Genomic DNA, 15,868 nt, shown 5'->3' on the forward strand with positions numbered 1-15,868 from the left:
ATGATCATTTTCAGCACACAATTAATAATATACCTGAAATATATTTTTGAGTGCAATTGTGCAAATAAATACAAGTACACCTGGCTGCAGCCTGCAGATCGGGGTGGGGCTACACCTGGGGCGGGGCTACACGTGTAGCTCCGCCCATAACAATTCTCATTGGTTAGTGACAAAGTGATGACGTCGATCGAGGCGGGGTCGCACTAGGGCGGGGCTGCATGTGTAGTCCCGCCCAAAACGCTTCTCATTGGTTAGTGGCACAGCAATGACGTCGACGCCATGCACTGTAAACAGGAAATGTTGAAAAACTCACACGCTAAATCGCGCTGAAACCTCTCACGTAGATTTAACTTAGAGCTAACTGTATATTAACTTATAGACCACGGATCATTTGTTTTTCTCCTGCTCTTACAGCAACACATTCTGGTGTGACATGTATCATTGGCTTGAGCATTATCTCCAGTCTCTCTCCAGTTTCACTAGAGATAACAACATTAGGAATTATAATAAAAGACAAAAATTAAGAAATTATTTTTAAACACTTTAATTATCTTGGGTACATTTTTCATCCACAAATGTAAATGTTTAAAAACACAGTCTCTATTTACTGTCTTCAAGAGAGAATTTGCATTGTAGCCCATTACAAATCCCTGTGGCTCATGAAGAAGCCTCTCTCTCTCTCTCTCTCTGTATGTATGTAGGTGATATATAAGTTTTTTTGTGCTATATATATATATATAGCACAAAAAAACTTATATATATATATATAACTTATAATACGATGCATGTGCTTTCAGCGTGGTATATATATATATACCACGCTGAAAGCACATGCATCGTATTTGAGTTGTGGTACAGTATTGATGTCGATGCTTCAAAACGCATGCGCAAATTTGAAATAATACTTTTAATAAAATGATTAAGTATTAAAAATCTCTAAAGTAATAATGAAAGCAGCAAAAAGGAGTAGAGCACATAGCCATAGTTTTAACTATGACTGATCCAAGTCCAGCGTATAAGGAATTACAGAGTATTGTGTAATATCTTTGTAGTTTTTCACATTCTGTAGCACTTCACCATGTAAATAACAAAATAACTGTAAACATTAATGGCACCAAAATATATTTCTTATTTTAAGCATTCCTCTGTAATAGTTCTATGTGAATTATATAGGTTATTAAAAAACATTTATGCCAATAAAGTTTGAAGTTAAAATAACTACATACAGTACATTGTCAATCTCTGCAAACCATATTATGCATGCAAACTCAAAAAAACCAAACTCATACCAGTGATAACTTTTATTTCAAAACAAGTTTGAAAAATTGTGTAAAGAGATATTCAGATAATCACCTACACACAAATACATGCACACACACACACATCATGTACACACACACGTACACTCACTCTCACACACGTACACTCTCACACAATCTACTCAGCCTGAAATTCCCCTCCATCATTGAAAAAACTAGCCCTCAACCTCCTTCACGGAAGAAAATGCATGCAGGACTCCCCTTCTGCCATCACCTACACACCTAAGTGGGCAGTCCTTGTGTATTGCATGGTCAAATGCAGTGTTGTAGTACTCGAGACTCGGACTCGGTCTCGAGACCATATTTTAATGGTCTTGGTCTTGTCATGGACTCGTGTCCAGTTGGACTCGGAATTGACTCGTACTCGAACATTTTTTTTTTAGGACTCGGAATTATTCCCGAGTCCACTCGAGTTCAATTCAAAATATTTTTCATGATTATTAATGTATGTTAATAAAATATTTCTTTAAATTGATTGACATCCCCAGTGATTGGTGATTTTCTAGTGTGCAACTGCACATGAAAAATTTTAATAAAATTACTTTTAACACCACCTATGTGGCCTTTTTACCCTAAACTGATCATATTTTTTAAACTCTAAGTAAATTCAGTAAAAAACAAATAAAAGGATTTCTCTAAGTAAATAAATGTAAATTAAGTAATCAACCCTCACTGGTCTCGGACTCGACTCGGACTCGACTCTCTCTGGTCTCGGTGTCGACTCGGACTCGACTACAACACTGGTCAAATGCTTCCCAAGGCGTCAGTTAGGTGATGCCTTGGGGGTGAGAATGGGCTGGTATTTCAGTACAGTGCAAGCACAGTCAACGAGGGCACCTGGAACTCTTGCACTCCAGTCCACAACACCTAATTTAGATAAAATACAGAACAAACAATATTGAATCATTTTGAAGAATGGCATTATCAGTACAGAGTCATACAAGGAATTTCTTTTTTTTATATACATTTTAAACATATTATATAGGAAAATGTTAGACAAGATACACTTGAGTGTTACTGGCTTTGTCTGTAGTACCTAAGTACCTACTTAGTTGTTTATGAAGAATATAAACTCTAAATAAAAACTTTAATTTGGCTTGAGCAAGCCTATCCTAAAAGTTTTGTGGGCAATATAGTTTATCAAGCACAGACAGATGTATGGATATGACAGATAGGTAGAGATAGATAGGCACACAGAGATGAATAGATAGATTAGGATAGGATAGAAAATTATTTTTGATGTGGTAATACATCGGCCATATGGGATGCTGGTGTACTGACAGAATGGGCACCTACTACTGCTCATACCCCCCTCTTGCTTAACACAGTTGTGTACATTTTTGCAGGGGGGAATGGCTCTTAAAACCTTGGATTTATAAAGTAAACAACAACAAAAAATAGGTGAGAGAGATGGAGGACTAGACTATGTGTTAGAGAATAATTATCAGCAAACACCAAAATATATATAAAGTAAAATAGCAAAAGTGGTACCCAAGGAATATAAATAAGGATGACAATGCCAAGGATAAGCAAAGAGAATGAAGAATAGAGCATAAGAATAAGCATATGTTTTACATGTTCAATTAAATAAATGTAATCTTATTAATTACAAAATAGTTTACATTTAATCAATTTATTTATAGAAAAAAAGTCTTACAATATAACTTTGTATATTGTTACTTTTAACTGTTAAATCATGTTTTTCTTCTGGTTCATTTTTAACACTAATATCCTCCTAATCCCACCAAAACCACACTAATATAGACCATTTCACAAGATGTAAACAACACTGGTCCAGAAGCACTTCCTGTTTCAGTTTTTTAACACTACATAAAAGCTGGGATAAAATACAACCAACAGAACATTTAAAACTGAATCAAAAAGTTAAACAAACATCTTTAAGATGTTTCCTTTACATGTGAAATAAAGAAAACAGTTACAAACTGAAACAGGAAGTGCTTCTGGACCAGTGTTGTTTACATCTTGTGAAATGGTCTATACATGCGCCCGCGCGCGCACACACACACACACAGGCCTACGATGCTTTTGGGAAACGCTGCCCCAGTTATTTGTGTGATATGGTGAGTAAAGTTACACAATCTTATTGTTATACCACTTCATTGTATCATCTCACTAAACGCCACTTCAGAATTAAAATTTGTAAATAAAATCAGAGGAAAAAAAGAGGAGTAGCCTGTACTCACCATGCAGCGATGAACAGCGGAAATGAAAGCAAGCTAGAAAGCGACGTCATGAGTTTACGGCGCGGCCCCACCTCGATCGACGTCATCACTTTGCCCCTAACCAATGAGAAGCATTGTGGGCGGGGCTACACGTGTACCCCCGCCCCAGGTGTAGCCCCACCCCGATCTGCAGGCTGCAGCCAGGTGCTTCTCAATAAATACGCTTTTAAAAAATAAATAGAATTTTCACTTCATGTATATTTTTAGAAAATATAGCCTACTAAAGTACACTTATTTTAAACTGTGTTAAAATGTGGAAAAATAGGTAAAAGCATGATGTAAATACCCTTTTAATATATTTAAAGATAGCAAATATATACTTTTGTTAGTATATTTGCAATGCACTATTGAAAAAAAATATTTTAAATACAAAAAAGTATACTTTTTTTTACATGCCTGATTAGTGATAGTGATCATATTAAAGTGTACTTTATTTGTTTATTTCAAAATCAAATTTATTACAAGTATCTTTGAAACACACAAGCAATACCATGTCTATTATATAACTGAGCAAAAAAAATGCTCAGTAATAACTTTGGCTTATTCCAAGTACTACAAATTAGATGGAGAAGAGAAGCGGTCCCAGCACTGAGCCCTGAGGCACTCCAGTACTAAAGTAGATGTTGGGTCTTAGACACCTCACCACTATATACCAATACCACACTATATATTAGAGCCCGACCGATAAAGGATTTTGAAGGCCGATACGATACAAATATTTTTGGGTTTTAAAATCTGATATTCCGATATATCGGCCGATATTTTATTTATTTATTTGAAACTGGACATGATTGTCACAAATTCTGTCCTGCTTATTTGAGTTAAGAGAACTGATGGGGATGTTCTTTTAATTGTTATTCAAGCAATGTATGTATCGTGACCAACTCAACGGGTGTTGCCAACAGGGACGGTGTAAAGCGCCCTCTGGTGGACAAACTATACAACTCCAACACTCATGACATGGTTCAAGCGTGTTTCGTCCGTTTTTATTTTATTTTTGAAATATTCATTTATCGGCCATTATAACTGCCGATACCGATAGTTTGGAAAATGCCTAATATCGGCCGATAATATCGGTCTGCCGATATATCGGTCTGGCTTTACTATATACTGTTTAGTTTAGTTGTGTGTTTGTATAACAATACATTTTCTGTCCAAATAAAATATAGTGTACAGAACAATATATTACCGGGCTCATCATTAAGGCTTGCCAACTGCTTAATTAATGTGCTTGAAAAAATAGGATTTGTTTGTGTTGTATTTTTTTTTCTGAACCATTAGCCTATTCTCTGCTATCAGCTTTTACATATTTAAATATACATATTTGTGTGTGATATTTACCCAAAGGGACATTTATTTTTACCTTTTATAAACCCCCCTAAACTTATTAAATACATGCTTTATCTTTTATTTCAAATTCTTAAATTTGATCAATAATTATTATTATTAGAATTATTATAAAAGGGCTTTTGTATTAATCAATTAATTGTATTAGTTATAATTTCATATTTCTGTACCTGAATGCTGATAGATTTTCCTGGAAAATGTTTGTATTTACCTATTGTATATCTATGCTTGTAATCTGTTTATTATTTTCTATGCTGAATCACTCCCTTACAAAATCACCCCTATTATTCTAGAATGATTAAATCTTTTCGAGTAGAGATATTCAAATCAAAGTGTTTTTATATCGCTATATCGCAGAAAAACGAAACATCGCAATTTAAGTTTTGTCCAATATCGTGCAGCCCTACCATACGCAGTGGAAAATTATAAGGGATTTACCATAGAAGTTTACTGTAAAATACTGTATAGGTTTTGGACGAAAAAAATTACAATTATTTTCAACAAGACAAAACACATGTACTTTTGCAGTAAAATATCATTATTAGTTGTTGTTTTTTTTAGTAAGAAGAAAATATGAGTCACATTTTAAATACATAAATATACATTTTATAATATATATATATGCAAAATAATTAAATATAATACAAGAAAGCATTTTATATAATAAATGTAAGAATTAGGTATAATTACATTTTTTATATTACAAATATAATTATTTGTAAGAAGTAAAGTACTTTGTTCAAGGGTTTCATGCTTATTGCATTATGTTACCCTGATGATGCTTTGTTATAGTGTGCACCATTTAACTATGTAGTATATACAGTAATATATATTTATTCTCAGTATTGATCATTTCTAATGTTCTTACACTATGCCACTAACATGAGATTGTTGAGTGGAAACTAAAATGTTGGCATTGAACTTTTGGCAAATCCACGTTTATTGTTTGGTTGTGTGTGTGTGTGTTCTTGTGTTCTGCGTTGGTTCTGCTTGATGACCTACAGTACATCCATCGCTCCGATGTGAGTCTGAAGTGAATGTTCAGCAGGAAAAACAAGCATCATTCTTTCCTTTTACCTCTTCTCTCTGGTGGACAAAACATCCAGAAATCTTCCCGTTTTCCCAGAGGAAGTTTCCAGTGATTCTAGTGCACTGGTCATTTTTGTCTGCGAATTTATCTTTTATATAACTACTATACATTTTATATTTATATATAACACTGCCGTTCAAAAGTTTTGGATCGGTAAGATATTTAAAATCTTGTGTACTCATCCAACGCTGCATTAATTATGATTAAAAATACAACAAAAATTTATATTGTTAAATATTACAATTAAAAATGGCAGTTTTCTATGTGAATATACAGTAAAGTGTAATTTATTCCTGTTTTCAGCATCATTACTCCAGTCTTCAGTGTCACATGATCCTTCACAAATCACGCGGATCTGATGATCAAGACACATTTATGATTATTTTTGATAAATGTTGAAAAAAGGGAGAGAAATAAAATAAATGAATGCTTTTATCCAGCAAGGATGTATTAAATGACAGTAAAGACATTTTAATGTTACAAAAGATTTTATTTCAAATAAATGTTGTACTTTTGAACGGTCTATTCATCAGAATGAAAATTATATACACGATTATACATTATATAATTTATACGTGAGACAAGCATCTCCTTTTATTAGAGTTACCTAATGGAAAAAGTAATAAAAAAGGTCCAGTGTAATCCTGTACATGTGACACAAACTAGGAAGAAGGGGAAAATCCTGAAGATAGTTGCATGAGTTTTTCCAGTTACTTGATCCTAAAGGTATTTGGTCTCTGTGACGTTTATTATGCAATTATTCACTTACTTTCTTTACTTTCTAAACCATCTAAATTCTTTTTGACTCGTTTACTTGATTAATGAGCTTGACTTTTTAATGGCAGCTTCTGGAAATTGTTAGTGTAATCCTGCTAGATTTGGTTTGTAGATTGACTTGTTAAGGGAATGATTATTAATTAAGGAAATAATTCACCCAAAACTGAAAATTGTCTTCATTTACTCATCCTCGTGTTGTTTTAAACTTCTGTAGGTTTCTACTTTGTTAAATGCAAGATTTATTTTCTCCATGCAATGAAAGTGGTTATTTTTACTCTTAAAAAGTGTCATAAACGTTGTTGTGTTGACAAAGGTTTCGTACAAAGCTTAAGCTTAAAGTTCTTGAATTTTAATTTTTGAAAACAGCCACAAAGATTTAAAAAGTGCTTCAATTATTGAAAGACAATATATGTAGAATTAGTGTTTAATTGTATTGGTAAAACAATCTTTTCACACAAAATGAACGTCTAATACAGATGTAGAGGCATTTCACATGGTTATGAGTGTGATATTACTCATAAATATCTAAATATATGTTACAGCTTTCATTCTTCAGGTCAATCATATATTCAAGGAAATAAATCCATTTGATTTAATCAGTTCTGAAATAAATCAGTTGAAGATAATAAAGAAATTGTTTGAGAAGTGAGATCTCAGTCCTTGAAAACCAAAAAAGTAGTGCTTGTGAAAGTCATTTTACAGTAGAGACTCTGTGAAACGGTCAGGAACAAATTACAGCAGGATTTTCATATTTGTGTCTCACTCCTTAAAAGCGTGTTTGTGTGTGTGTGTTCAGCAGAGGGTGCCGATCGTCTGGCGGCGATGCGCTCGGATTCGCTGGTTCCCGGGACACACACTCCGCCCATCCGCAGACGGAGCAAACTGGCCAGTCTAGGGCGACTCTTCAAACCCTGGAAATGGAGGAAGAAAAAGAGCGACAAGTTCAAACAGACGTCTGCAGGTTCGTCTTCTGCCTGAGGATTTATATTGTTGTTGAAAGATGTCACTTATGCTCACCAACCTGCATTTATTTGATTAAAAATACATTTTGCTGCTTATTTTTTTGTGAAAACCGTGAAACATTTTAATTTTCAGGATTCTTTGAGGTTCAAAAGAACAGCATTTATTTAAAACACAATCTTTTGTAACATTATAAATGTCTTTATTGTCACTTTTGACAAATGTTAAAGGTGCAGTCTGTAAGAATGACCACTAGTGGTCGAAATAGGTACTGCAGTCGAAATTAAAATATCAGAGATCGTCGTTTCTCCCGCCTCCGCAGACTCGATTCTCACGGGTCGCCAGTTTGAGACACAACAGGAATGAAAATCGACTAATTTGCAACGTGCAGTATCACAAACCAAACCAATAACACACATTCCAGCCTGGAAACACATTTCAGAGTCGAATAACTGTCTGTACAAGTGTTTTTCTGAGAAACGAGTATGTGAACTTAGCATGTTTCCTCAATATCTGCAAACTTATAATGGTATTTTTTTATATAATGGAGTGAAAAAGTTACATACAGCACCTTTAATGCATCCAAGTTTAATTTTCCTTAATAATTTTGAATGCTAGTCAATTTGCACAAAAATATGAAGCAGCACAACTGTATTCAACATTGGTAATAATAAGAAAAGAATCATGTGACACTGAAGACTGGAGTAATGATGCTGAAAATTCAGCTTTGATCACAGGAATAAATATATATATTCACATAGAGAGCAGCTATTTTAAATTGTGACAATATTTCACAATTTCTACTGTATTTTTGATCATATAAACGCAGCGTTGGTGAGCAGAAGAGGCTTACTTACCGAGCTCAGACTTTAGTGAGAGTGGTTTTGTGAATGCTTCGCAGTGCTGGAGAGGAAGATGTCGACGCGTCAGAGCCGAGAAGAGCTCATCAAGAGAGGCGTGCTGAAGGAAGTGTATGAGAAAGGTACGTGTCTACATCACACACGCTCATAATCACTGTAATCGGCAGTGACATCACGTTCACGACGCTTTAGAAGTTTCAGAGATTTTGATCTACTGGCCATAAGTGTGACTAGCCGCGTTTCCATTAGCCGACCCTTGAAATTGTGAATTGAAAATACGCCAAAAAAAACCCGCCAAAATTATTGCAAAATTTGCTTGCATGAGGTGGTTTTTCAGGCAATTCGAAAAAATATTTCACAAAACTGCAATGGAAACCGTTTTTGCGCATTTACAGTCACCTGACGCAGATTATGCGGTGTGTTTGGCCAGAAGACGAGACAGAGTTCTCTATTAAACTCATAAAAGACAAGAATTACAGGAATACTGGATTCTAAACCTCAAAGAAATGCCACAATCAAGAGCTTGAAGCAGATTTGAGGGAGAAACACCCAGAATTCCCATATGAGCCGCTCTTAAATATAAGGGTCTTTCCTGCCATTAATGCTTGGATAACACGTCTCCTTCCATTAATATTAATGTCCAGTGCAGTGTCTGGGATATATACACTACCGGTCAAAAGTTTTAGATCGGTAAGATTTTTTATGTTTTTAAAAGAAGTCTCTTCTGCTCACCAAGGCTGCTTTATTTGATAAAAATATAAAAAAAACAAAAAAAAAAACAGTAATATTGTGAAATATTATTACAATTTAAAACAGCGGTTTTCTATGTGAATATATAGTGAAGTGTAATTTATTCCTGTGATCAAAGCTGAATTTATTTTACAGCATCATTACTCCAGTCTTCAGTGTCACATGATCCTACAGAAATTATTATAATATGATACTCAAGAAACATTTATGATTATTATCCATGTTGAAAACAGTATTTTACATGTTTATTTCAGGATTCTTTGATGAATAGAAAGTTCAAAAGAACAGAATTGATCTGAAATGGAAAGCTTTTGTAACATTAATCACTACCATTCAAAAGTTTGGGGTCAGTAAGAATTTATTTTTTATTTTTGGGGGAAAGAAATTAGAAAATACTTTTATTCATCAAGGATGAGTTAAATTGATCAAAAGTTACAGTAAAGACATTTATAATGTTTTAAATAAATGCTGTTCTTTTGAACTTTCTATTTTTTTGGGGAAAAAAATGGTACATGACTGTTTTCAACATTGAAAATAATAATTTATGTTTTTTGAGCATAAAATCAGCATATTAGAATGATTTCTGAAGGATCATGTGACACTGAAAACTGATGTGTGTATTCAGCAACAGTAATGATGATAAATTCAGCTTTCATCACACACTTCACTATATATTCACATAGAAAACCGCTGTTTTAAATTGTAATAATATTTCACAATATTGCTGGTTTTTTTGTGTGTGTGTATTTTTATCAAATAAAGCAGCCTTGGTGAGCAGAAGAGACTTCTTTTAAAAACATACAAAATCTTACCGTTCTAAAACTTTTGACCGGTAGTGTGTATATAAACCTACCAATGTCCATCGCCATGATTTTTGGGAGGATTATTGTTAGAGGAAGAAACGACGTTTTAGTCGTATAATAACAACGGTTATTGGAAACTCCGTCATTTCACAGTAGTTTTTTTTATCAACGCAAGAGTTTTGCGCAAATCTGTAATGGAAACGCGCCTTGTCTTTCTCTCTGTCAGTAGAGGAGGTCAGCGGTGGCGTGTGTGTGAGTGAGCTGGACAGACATACGATCATCAGTCCAGGTCCAGAGTCAGCTGACACCAGCGTCACAGCGGCAGGTGCGTCACACTCCACTCTTCACCAGTCTAGCTTTCCCTGAAGTCCTCCTGTAATCTCAGTCGAGGTGTCTTGCACTAAAAACAGCCATACTTCGGTCTTTGGGGACCTTTTTTTTCTTAAGGTAATTCCTGATGCTGTACCTGTAGGATTGCTTAATGTGTGCTGATGATATGCAAATGAGGGTGGTTATATGTTAATGAGATGCTGATTGGTGTCGGACATGATGTTTTTGCTGTCAGAAAAGTTGTTGAAAAGTTTGGATCGCTGAAAAGAAGTATTCAGCAAGGATGCATTAAATTGCTTAAAAGTAACAGTACACTTTTTTATAATGTTCCAAAATATTTCTATTTCAAATAAATGCTGTTTTTAGAACTTTCTATTCATCAAAGAATCCTGAAAGATAAAATCTATCACAGTTTATTTTATATTTAGAATGATATTTAGAATGATATATTTATCGTTATCATCCTTGATGTGAATGAGCCTTAAAGGAATAGTTTTAAAAAATTTAAAAGTGAAACTTTTAAAAATGAAACACTTAAAAATGAAAAGTCATCATCATCATCATCAAGCTGTGTCAAACCTGTATGAATTTCTTCTGCTGAACACAAAAGAAGATATGAAGAGTTCAGATGCAAAAGCCTCTAAGTGCCATTTGAAATTTTCTTCTAAAATTATCATTTTTATCAAGCTTGTATATTTAAGTTCAGTAATTTCACTTAAATGGCAATGAAGGTTACCTATTAATTTTCATTTAAGTGAAATTACTGAACTTAAATATACAAGTTTGATAAAAATGGTCATTTTAGAAGAAAATTTCAAATGGCATTTAGAGGCTTTTGCATCTGAACTCTTCATATTTTGAAGAATGTCGGTAACCAAACTGTTGACGTAGCCATTAATTTCAATAGTAGGAAAACAAATACCATGGAAGTCAATGGGGTCCAACTTTTTGGTTACCGACATTCTTCAAAATATCTTCATAATTTATACTGTATGTTCTAGTTTAAGTGAACTACTCCTTCAAGAGACATGATAGATTTAATACAGGTGAAACTCGAAAAATGAGAATATGGTGTAAAAGTTCAGTTATTTCAGTAATTCAACTTAAAAGGTGTCTTACATAGACTCATTACGTGCAAAGTGAGATATTTCAAGCCTTTGTTTGTAATAATTGTGGTGATTATGGCTTACAGATTATGAAAACCCCAAAGTCAAAATTAGAATATTGTGAAAAGGTTTTCAAGCCAAATTCATCACAATTATAACATATAAAGGCTTGAAATATCTCACTTTGCATGTAATGAGTCTATATAAAATATTAGTTTCACCTTTTAAGTTGAATTACTGAAATTTTTCAGTAATTTTTCGAGTCTCCCCTGTATAAATATATATTTGTGCTGTTAGAAATACTTAAATTGTCCCATTCTCTCGTTCTCGTCTAGTGTCGTTCTCAGAGGTCCAGTCGCCTGGAGAAACTGTGGCGTGTCTCTCATCTCAAGCCCCGCCCCCTGTGAAGCCGTTGCCTAGCGACAGTGCTGACATCGCTCACTTGAGGCCGTCGTCACTGAAACAGCCTCCAGCCTTACCGCCAAAGCCATACAGCAGAATACCCAGCCATCTCACAGGTCAGACGCCCATAGACGGTAATAAAAAATGGACGTACGTTGTGTGTGTGTGTGTGTGACGTCACCCATAGTATTTTTGAAGCCCGAAGTGGGCGGAGCCGGCCGTCGCCATCTTGGCCGAGTCACTCCCGGTTAAACAAACATGTGCAGCGAGGCGAATTAGCTGAGGTCATGTGACGCTAACACACAGCAGACAAAGGCCAGCAGTGACATCAACGGCAATCCATCTGTCACTTAAGTGGCCATGCCCTTAATTATGAACAACTTTCAGGCTTAATATCATTTACACGGATGAATTATAAAAAAATTCAGCCCCCTCACAGTCGTCATGAAGGATAAAATAAGCAATTTAGACCAAAACCACTTTTTGCACCAGACAGTGAACATGTTTTATTCTGCTGTAAAGTTGAGCATTTTAACATGCGGCTCTATGGGACCTCTATGGGCCTCTAGTGGCCAGTGGAGGAACTGCAGTTTAATCACTTCAGCGCTGGATTCACGAGAGACCATGAAAAGCGTAACTCTGTCTCTTCTTCTCTTCAGAGACGCTTGCCAGACTGTCACCGCCTCTCCCTCCAAAGAAAGTGATGATATGTGAGCCAGCGCCCTCGTTTGCCCTCAAATGCCTGCCGTCCCACGCGCACACGCACACACTCACACACGCTCACCCGCAGCAGTTCGCCACCCTGCCGCTGTCTCTGCACCCGCCCAGCCGCATCATAGAGGAGCTCAACAAAACTCTCGCGCTCACCATGCAGAGACTCGAGAGGTGAGGACTCGCACTCAACACACACACACACTAACTATGAGACACACACTCGCATGCTCAGTTTCGCTGTCTTTGTGGGGACTCTCCATAGGCGTAATGGTTTTATACCGTACAAACTGTATATTCTATCTCCAAAAACTTCAAAAATAAAATTCTATTTTAATAAATTTCCCTCGTGGGGATAGTTCATCTTACATTTATACAGAGCAACAACTCACTGCGTGATAGAGTCTGTAGAATACAGTAGAATGACCCTAAAGGTCAAGATGTCTGGGCAAAAATGCCTGTTTGAGATTTTGTCTCATATTTATATCATGAAATAGTTGAGCAATATCACAGGAGTGCAGATGTGATTTTATACAACAGTTCAATAAATAAGCAGTTAATATTGTTATATTTTAGACACTATATTCTGTTGAATCAAATAAAATGAACTTTTGAGGCAATTTCTCTGCCAGATTTGATGTGCGACAATATTTGACACTTTGTGTAATTAATTCGATTAAAAATGTTATTGTCTTGACAGCCCTACACAGAATTTTTTTTCTTTTCTGCACTGGGTTTCCATTAATAATAATTATTATTAATTAAATAAATAAAAATATTGTTATTAATACATAAATTAAGACCATAAATTTCATCTATAAGAAAACATAGAAAACAGTAGTGCAGACAATACTCTATAACATAATCAGTTATTAATATTTCGCATGTGTTCATAATTTCTTTGTATGACAGTCAAAACTAATGCCTGCACAATTTGGTATGGTTTTCAAATAAAACAATCGACTCCCAGCACAGCTATGTTAAATGCCTTCAAAATCACTTTTTAATAATATTTGAATAAACAGTTTTTGCCCGTTGCCTTTTTGAAAAACTTTGCTCATTGTGCCAAAACTCTACACACAAGTAAGCATGACACAACACTGGGAAATACACCATTCACATCGTGTTAAATTGAAACTCATCCTTTATCAAAATGACACATAATTGCATCATATGCATACACTCTCAGATCACACTAGTCTACTTTTATAAAACACTGCAGTCTTTGATTTTAACTGTTTATTCACAAGAAAACTGTAAATACATGTAAAAACTTTCAATATTTTACTATTCTCATGAGTTACCGTCTGAACTTTACATGCCTGAAATACACACCTGTCGTGTGTGTGTGTGTGTGTGTGTGTGTAGTTCTGTACTGCAGGCGGTGCCATCTGTCCTGATGGAGACGGAAGAGGAAAAGGAGAACAGAGATTCAATGCACCAAACTCCCGTCAACACACACACACTCATCACACACACCTTCAGCACGCATGAGGAAGAGGACGAGGAAGAGGAGGATGACGACGACGACTCGCTGTTTACAAGTACGAGATCTGGAAGATACTGCATGTGATGTGTGTGTGTGTTTGTGTGAACTAAATCTGTGTGTGTGTGTTACAGGTACACTGGCTTTAAGGGTCTTACGGAAAGATTCGCTGGCGATCAAACTGAGCAATCGGCCGTCGAAGAGGGAACTGGAGGATAAAAACATCCTCCCGATGATGAGCGACCAGGAGCGGCTGGAGTCCCGCCAGCAGATCGGCACCAAACTGACCCGGTGAGGGACACACACACACATCATCACAACTACACTTTTGGTGCCTGCAATTAAATCTTAAAAAATATATTTAAAAACAAATACTTTATTTCAGCTAGATGCCTACATTTCTCATGTATTTATTATTTATCTCATAACTTGATGTACTAAAATAACAGGCTGAAACAAAAATCGGTAAAAACAGTAAAAAAAAAGGCCAAAAACACACAACCGAATTAATAAAACTATAAATTATATATATAAAAAAGAATAAAATCTACATAGACATTAAAATGTCTAAATTCGACAAAAATGTATTAATACTAAAATGAGAAGTATATTTTTTTTTAAATATGTGCAATTAAAATGAATATAATCAACTTAAACTTTAATGAAAATGTAAATAAAAACGAAAAGTGGAATACAATTTTTTTGATTAAAATGAATAAAATTTACATAGAAATTTAGAAAAAAGTATCATAAGCACAACAAAATGACTAAAACTTTAACAAAATTGAACATGGAACTTATAGAAGTTGAAAAAATTAAATCAGAATCAGAACAAATCTGATTTTCATATGCAGCTGTGGAGGGCGATTTTAAACCAATGAGATTTTAATGTAGGCGGAGTTACACTTCTTTTAAAATAGAAGCGATCTGGCAAACAAATGCATTGCGTTTGTAGTATTTTGGTATTGTGATTAAATAGTAAATGATGTACTGCTGCTGCTGTCAGTTTGTGTTGGTGATTTGTAATAAATGAAGCTTGTTTTGGATGTGTGTCCAGTCGTCTCAGCCAGAGACCGTCGGCAGAAGAACTGGAGCAGAGAAACATCCTCAAACGTAAGACCACCTGTCACTCAAACACACACATCTGGAGCGCATGAGCTTCAGACTCAGTGTTTGCTCTCGTTCTCTCATCAGCGCGCAACGAGCAGGAGGAGCTGGAGGAGAAGCGCGAGCTGAAGAAACGACTCTCCAGGAAGGTAAGATTTCCCCAAATCCTGAGCTTTCCGGCTGTTTCTATAGCAACAGGCTATTCTAGGTCGCGGCACAGATTACATTAGTTACGCAACATCTTTAGGTGTGTTTGGTTTTCTCTGTCGAGCACCCACGGAAACACACGAGTCAGTCCAAACCGGGGGTGCGTGGACAAAAGCCCATATTAATAATCTGCCATTGCTCGCATAATGGCCCCGAGGGATCGTAGGAGTTCGTGGGATGCCCACTCTCCTATAGACTTGGTGGGAAGTGGGCCTTTTAGGACTACCCTCGATTTAACGGATCGGGACTTGACCTCCACCACTATTTTTATAATGGCATAAATGCTACGTGGGATCTCAATATCTCAGCTCTGGAAGGGTCTAGAGCCTCCATTTTTGTCCTCAGGTGTGAGTCCCATGGCCCTCTATCA

At 35.6% G+C, this 15,868-nt stretch overlaps 1 protein-coding gene and 1 long non-coding RNA gene across 9 annotated transcripts in view; one reads left to right on the forward strand and one right to left on the reverse strand.

Moving 5' to 3' along the window:
- Positions 1-15,868, forward strand: part of phactr1 (phosphatase and actin regulator 1) — a 68,336-nt gene that overhangs the window by 8,097 nt on the left and 44,371 nt on the right. For 4 of the 8 annotated variants that reach the window (XM_039690075.2, XM_089118963.1, XM_089118961.1 and 1 more), the window contains exons 2-10: positions 7,573-7,737; positions 8,638-8,718; positions 10,376-10,474; positions 11,921-12,103; positions 12,647-12,872; positions 14,067-14,242; positions 14,319-14,475; positions 15,242-15,297; positions 15,379-15,440. In XM_039690075.2, coding sequence (XP_039546009.2) covers positions 7,573-7,737; positions 8,638-8,718; positions 10,376-10,474; positions 11,921-12,103; positions 12,647-12,872; positions 14,067-14,242; positions 14,319-14,475; positions 15,242-15,297; positions 15,379-15,440 — 1,205 coding nt within the window. The remainder of the gene's footprint in view (positions 1-7,572; positions 7,738-8,637; positions 8,719-10,375; positions 10,475-11,920; positions 12,104-12,646; positions 12,873-14,066; positions 14,243-14,318; positions 14,476-15,241; positions 15,298-15,378; positions 15,441-15,868) is intronic. The other 4 variants (XM_039690076.2, XM_039690072.2, XM_089118962.1 and 1 more) reach the window with 2 other exon arrangements.
- On the reverse strand, positions 1,287-3,711 carry LOC148976891 (uncharacterized). Its single transcript, XR_016146108.1, has 2 exons — positions 3,524-3,711; positions 1,287-2,186 (listed from the first exon to the last, which is right to left on the reverse strand). It is a non-coding gene; the product is annotated as an uncharacterized LOC148976891 (long non-coding RNA).

The sequence above is a fragment of the Pimephales promelas genome, chromosome 13, assembly GCF_988280905.1.
Source record: "Pimephales promelas chromosome 13, fPimPro1.hap1.1, whole genome shotgun sequence".
NCBI lineage: Eukaryota > Metazoa > Chordata > Actinopteri > Cypriniformes > Leuciscidae > Pimephales > Pimephales promelas.